A 3,888-nucleotide genomic window follows, 5' to 3' on the forward strand; every position below is an offset into this window, starting at 1 on the left:
CGACAGCCTCATCCAGTTCCTTTGCTCCTTAAGCCCCGGGACCTCTCCTCCTCTGCCTCCTTTGGAAACAGCCCTGATTTGCAATAGAATCCGTCGCTGTGCCAGCAATCAGATCTTGCTCTGGCAGAACAATTTCAAACAGCGCAAACGACTTTTAACGGTCTCACCAACAGTTCCAAAATAGCTCGCCATACCAGCAATGACTATCGGTCATATGTTACCTTAGTCCCACCATATCGGTCAAACACATTAAAAGCTTCCCGATCATGTGGCCTATATCCAGTGGTGGGATTCAAATATGAGAACAACCAGTTCTCTGTGGATGCTGCTTCCAGAAGTCCATTCTTGGTCTGGGCAACAAAAAATTAGCTACCGGTTCTGCTGAAGTGGTGCGAACTGGCTGAATCCCACCACTGCATATATCCCTTCTATCCCTCCAAAAACCTTTCACCTTCGAGAACCAATGGAGCCACAGCCAATCCAGGCACTACCATCTTAGAACTTAACTCCGTATATTCATTATATTTTGTAATTCTTATAAATAACATATGTTTATATTGATGTAAATATCTTCATTTGTTCTGCCTTACTTCAGCCAATTCTTTTCTATGTCTGGAATTGTTTCCTATTTTAGAAGAATATTATAATAAATCTCACTCAAGTACAGCTGCAAAGGATCTTACTATGAAACATTTTAATGATTTTGTTGTGAAAAAGTACGCCTTGATGATTTTACTCTTCTGGTAAAGGAGTCAAAGGTACCTAGTTTTAAAAATATATTGTTTAGGATTAGGCTGTTTTTTGGGAATTTGGTACATTACATTTTAAAAAGTATAAATTCATAATATTGTGGCTCCTGCTTGAGTACTGATTGTTATTTATTGAAGGTAAAATAATCTAAATCTTTTGCAGTATTAATAAAGCTCTTTACATTTTCAGATTTTAAAATGTTCTTTGGATCAAAAATAACAGAAGAATCCTTGTAGTGGAATTCAGAGAAACACCAATCTTAATACAATGGAATCTAGTTAACAAAAAATGTTGATGGATCAGCAAGAGAAACTGTTGTCTTATAATGGGATACTGCTTCTTTTCCAATTATCAAGAGGGAACAATTCACAGAGTGATGATACCACAATTACTACATTGCATGTGAAAAGAATGACATTTGACAATGACACTAAATTGTTTAATGAGGTATCTACTGGATCATTTTGCATATATGGTGAAAATATTGAAATTATTCACTGCAGTAATGCATCTGACTTCAGAACTGGAATTCTTCAACCTTATATTCTTTTGAAAAAGAAGAAAAAGAAAAAAAATAAATATATACTATTGTTGCTTCATATCCATAATAAATTTGAACTGGTTCTGCAGTTTAAATTAGACTATGCAATCAAAGAACCTATAAAATTATTGGCTGGTCCAACAATAATATGGTATTATGAAGGACATCTGTTACATATTTCTCCCCAAACTGGAACTGTTTTATGTGCCCCTATTCAGTTTTCTTCTATCCAATGGGCTGGTCAAGTTAAGAGTGAGGGTACAGTTGTTTTAGGAACCAGAGCTGCTGGTTTTCCAGGAGACAATAAGCAAAGTAATGCTAGCTCAGACCTGGCCATCTGGGGATATGAGTGTTTTGCATATGGAGTTGACAAACAAAAAGTACTGTTGAATGCTAGTTTTTTGCCTCACGCTTATGGCAGTGTGGTGTGTTGTGTATACGTTTGCAAAACTGAAGTAAGAAGAAGCAAGTTTAAGACGTCACTGATTGCAGTTACTTGCAAAGGCCAATTGATTTTCTTTCAGGATGGTTGGACTAAACATCTTTTGCAGCTTCCATATGAAAATCCTTTTTCAGTACAAATAGCTGCAGTGGATGGAGATCGTCAATTAGTAATCGTGACATTTGCTTCCGGAGATGTATGTGCTATATGGAAACATAACTTGCAGGTATTGAACTGATGTTATAAAACATTTTTATTAGAATTGTGGAGAAACTGTCTCATGATCTATGGATATTCTCAGACATCCAGGTCATGGTTATCCCAAAGATGCTTTTTTACGAGGCAACTGGACTTTCTTGTTTTTCTTTATTTCACTTTTCATTCAAGAAGCTTCTTCAGCTCTGGCTGGACGGTGGGGAATGGAAGGATTTATACTCCTTTCAGGCAGCTGGTCATTTGCATTCTTTTAGAGAGTTGTTAATACCACCTGGAGGTCTTATCTGTTTCATCAGGGTCACCTAAGTAGTGCAAATGGCTGTGGAGCCTTCTTGGAACTGTTGAAAAGACTATGTTGTAGATTGAAAATAGTTAATGTCGTATTCTTCCCTTCTGTTGAGAGACAGCTGTTGAAATTGATCATTTGCACTACTCAGGTGACCCTGACGACACAGATAAATCTCCAGGTGGCCTCAACAACTCAAAAAGAATGCAAATGACCAGCTGTCTGCAAGGAGTATAAATCCTTGCATTCCTCACCATTCAGTCAGAGCTGAAGAAGTTTCTTGGATGAGAAGCAAAACGTCTTCAAAGAAAAACAAAGTCTAATTGCCTGTGAAAAAGCATCTTTGGGATTCTGTCTTATTGTTTTTGTAAAATATTATCTGTCTAGTTATTCCAGTCCAGATTCATGAAAGAAATGCAGATGCATGTACTGTTATTTTGCTTAATAAGTGTTGAACATTCAATCAGACAAAAACTTCCCTGCAGTTACTGTATGATATAGGACAGCCATTGTTTACATAGGAACCTGATGTGCATTATGGAGTTCTGACATATGAAGGTTTTCTTGGTCCTTGTAGAAACAGCTTATTTTCTAAAATGAGTGATACAATTTTGACATCATAATGTAATTGATTCACTCCTTTTAATTTTATATCAGCTCTGTGTCCTAATTAAATCCTTGCTTTTTATATCAGACGAGTTTGTTATAGTTATAGTTTATAGTTACCTGAGTTTATGGTTAACTATAGTTTATAATTAACTATAGCTTATAGTTATAGTTACCTAAGGATTGGAAAAGGGCTGATGTGATTCCCATCTTCAAGAAAGGGGGGAAAAGGACTTCCGGTTCCGGTATGCGGCGACGCCAGTCGTGCCTGGAGACTCGTCTCCGCGTCGTCCGGAGTTTCCTTCGCCGGTAGACCCCCTAGGGGGTCGAAAGTCACCCTGGAGGGGCGACCACCGAGGAGGAGGCTTGCTGGTAGATAAGGGAGGGCGGCAGCTTCCCCAGGGTCTCCAGCTATCTCCTTAGGACCGACGTCCTGCAAGATTATTATTATTTTATTATTTATTAAATTTATATACCGCCCTATCTCCCTTACGGGACTCAGGGCGGTGAACAGGCGATAATAAAAACCATGATAAATATACGCAAGTTTCTTTTTTTTTCAATATAAACTTTTATTATTTTTCAACATAAAAATTTTTTTTTTCACAAATACTACACAATGCTATATGAAAAAACCCCCACCCCCCCGGACTTCCCAAACCTAATCCCAGGATAATATTCAGATATAAGTAAACAAATATTAACATCTCTAACTCCACAAAGTATATTATTCTATATGAGTAGGTAAGATATATAAAAGAAAAGAAGAAATTTTCTAAAAACCTAAATTATATTCCACCACTCTATGCTTCCTTTGAATATAAACAATCCATCTTCTCCATATTAACAAAAATTGTTCATTTGAATAATTCTTCAGATAAGCCGAAATCTTTGCCATCTCAGCAAGGTACGAAACTTTCAATCTCCAGTCTTCCATTGTAGGTAAAATTTTACTCTTCCAGTTTTGAGCTATCAACAAACGGGCAGCAGTTAAGCAATATAACATCAAATTCGTTTCTTTTACATCCAAATTTTGTGTAATACCTA

At 36.9% G+C, this 3,888-nt stretch overlaps 1 protein-coding gene across 1 annotated transcript in view; it reads left to right on the forward strand.

Moving 5' to 3' along the window:
• Nucleotides 1–945: 945 nt before the first annotated feature.
• FANCB (FA complementation group B) overlaps nucleotides 946–3,888 on the forward strand; it is a 16,884-nt gene continuing 13,941 nt past the window's right edge. Inside the window, exon 1 of the mRNA XM_015818909.1 lies at nucleotides 946–1,959. Coding sequence (XP_015674395.1) covers nucleotides 1,039–1,959 — 921 coding nt within the window. The 5' untranslated portion in view covers nucleotides 946–1,038. The remainder of the gene's footprint in view (nucleotides 1,960–3,888) is intronic.

This window comes from Protobothrops mucrosquamatus, unplaced genomic scaffold (assembly GCF_001527695.2).
Source record: "Protobothrops mucrosquamatus isolate PMUCROS unplaced genomic scaffold, P.Mucros_1.0 scaffold816, whole genome shotgun sequence".
Lineage (NCBI taxonomy): Eukaryota > Metazoa > Chordata > Lepidosauria > Squamata > Viperidae > Protobothrops > Protobothrops mucrosquamatus.